Source organism: Propithecus coquereli, unplaced genomic scaffold (genome assembly GCF_000956105.1).
Source record: "Propithecus coquereli isolate 6110/MARCELLA unplaced genomic scaffold, Pcoq_1.0 Scaffold244, whole genome shotgun sequence".
Taxonomy (NCBI): Eukaryota; Metazoa; Chordata; class Mammalia; order Primates; family Indriidae; genus Propithecus; species Propithecus coquereli.
Window position 1 is genome coordinate 695,692 of NW_012147997.1, and position 2,680 is coordinate 698,371.

The window sequence follows — 2,680 nt, forward strand, 5'->3', positions numbered from 1 at the left end:
TATTTTCTTGGGAACTCTATTTATTTCATAAGAACTTTCAATCATTAAGACCAAGCATCCTTGCCAAGGTTCTTGTTTAGCTGGATATTACGGAGACCATATACTGTGTGGCAGGAGGCACTGGATGCTGTAGTCTCGTGTTGAGAGTATGTTTAGGACTTTTTCTTTTCTCACCAAATACAACCATTTTGAAAGTCAAAACTTAGCTATGTTTAATCATTATTTTTTGTAACAATTGAATTAAAATAATCAAGACATTGACGTAGCTTAAATCAGTCAGTCACTGAGGACTGATTTACGAGATCACCTTTAACATTGAGATAAATATTAGAGATAGACCAGGATTTCTAAATGTACTGAGAATGGAGAACTGGAAAATAGGTGCAAAACACATCCACATACAATTTTCATCAAATTGGGATCACCCAATGACCTTATTCAAAATAAATTTTCCTTTTAGTATTACTTAATTCTCTTTTTGAGGGCACTGTGAACATGTCATTGTGAAATGGCATATAAGAAAAAGTGGCAGGAAATGAACATTTAGACTAAGACTGAGATACAAAGTTAGCCTTCTCCCTCCAAAAGACACTTGCTTTACCATTGCTATGGCAGCTCAGTGTTATTGGCAAAGTTCCCCAATTCAGGACACATTTGCTAATTCGGTGATTGAATACCTAATGCTGTTAAGCAAGGGTGGGAAAAGGAAAATCTTATAAATACCAGTTAATGTCAACTAGAAATTGTGCATTTAGTATCTTCAAACTAATTAAATGAACCAAAAGGCTTTTCCTGTTCTGATGCTTTTAACATAACAGCCTTTGGTTAATTTTAAAATACTTTTGGGAGATAAATGCTGTCAACAAGAAGTCACGACATAGGTTCTCAGGGTTTTCTTAAGAAAAGATTGGCACTTTGCTGGGTAAATACCTTTTCTCCTTTTGGGCCAGGTGGACCAGGAGGACCCAAGTCACCTTTCAAACCCTGTGTAAGAAATATAATCAATACACAGTTCACAGAAAGCTTCAATTTCTAGCAAGTCTTTAGCAACAAAATAAATCATAATTTACTGAACTCCCAAATCCCATTCTTCCCTTTGTAGTATAAAGAGAAATCAAGACAACTGGCACTAAAATGATAATCAACATCTGCGCTGTGGTGGGCACAGATACATTAAATCAGCGCGAATCCTCAATATTGCATATTTGTGCAACTTTGCTTCCTGCTAAAATTACATTAATTCACCATCTGGGAGAATATCATTTAGATCTATATGAGCATTTAAGTATCCACTTTGGATTAAATTTGTGGATGTTGTAAATACCTCTGATTTAGCATTGATTTGGCCTTTATAAAGCTTGCCAAAAAAATTCAAGAGTCAAATCAAAACCATTTTTATGTCTCTATCAAGAAATCTAATTGGAGGGGAAAAGGAAAGAAAGATACATTCTTTTGCTCTTACAAAACTGGAGCTAAAATGTAATATCTTTCCTGTTTTAAAGTATGTTTAATTCTCTAATTTCTGTCTTTCTTTACCTGGGTGTGTAAAGATGTCAAATGAGACGACCGAAGACACAGACAGAATATCAGATAAATGTTTTCATGACTCCTCCGGACTCATGGGTGTTTTAATGGGTATTTGGTTTTTGACTAAAATACGACAGCTTTCAGGACTACTACAATAGATTGCACTGGAGGAGGTTAGTTCTACAGCTGAGTATGTTCACAGTGTAAATAGAAAGAAAGTTAGATAGACAGATCCTGACTGTGTGGTAAATAGGAAAAAAAAAAGGTCTTCCTTTGTCCTTAACTTAACACACTGGATGAGGGAAGAACAATAATGGAAAAAATAAATATTCTGAAGCCACAGAGTGCACAGTGAATCTAGGCATCTTATTGTTTGTAGCTGAGGGATCCAGCTATTACTGCCTGACATTTTGTGGCAAATAAATAATGCCAAATGCCATTGCCTGTAGCTACTCAATATAGAAGCCAATGATGAATTGAAAGAAACAACAAAAAAATTGGATACTTAAAATAATCCTGTTGCAGAGAGTACGAGAAAACAGTAGTCTTATACCTTAAAAAAACATTTTAATTTATGAAAACAATTTCAAATTGGCCAAAAAACTTTGTAGTTGCATCAATGCCTTCGGGGATAAAACTCGTAGCTATGTTTTTATTTCCCTTGGAATATTTATTTAAAAAAAGGATTACTGAAAAATTAAATAATATTTGAGATGCATCACAGTGTTCTCTTATTATTTGAAAAATTTATTCCTTCCCAAATTGAGCAACACATACTCTGTTTATACGTGATTCCAGAGTAGAACTTGGCAACAGCATATTCTAAAGACTTGGGGAAAGAAAATTTCCATTTCTGTTAATAGATTTATTAGCAATTCACTAATTTATTCATCCATTTATTCAATAAACGTTTATTATATACCTTGTGTACACTCTTCTAGCCTTTGGACCAGCACTATCCAATACAATATCCACAAGCCATATGTAGTTTTTCAATCCCTGAAATGTGACTAGTCTGAATTAAGATGTGCTGTGAGTATAAAATACTGTTGGGATTCTGATATTTAGTATAAGAAAAGGATGTAAAGTGTCTTATTGACAATTTTTATGTGATTAAATGTTGAAATGATAATATTTGCATATATTTGATTGA

General features: G+C 33.7%; 1 protein-coding gene across 1 annotated transcript in view; it reads right to left on the reverse strand.

Annotated features, from left to right (window-relative positions):
* Positions 1-2,680, reverse strand: part of COL19A1 (collagen, type XIX, alpha 1) — a 383,175-nt gene that overhangs the window by 193,582 nt on the left and 186,913 nt on the right. The window contains exon 14 of the mRNA XM_012646513.1: positions 931-984. Coding sequence (XP_012501967.1) covers positions 931-984 — 54 coding nt within the window. The remainder of the gene's footprint in view (positions 1-930; positions 985-2,680) is intronic.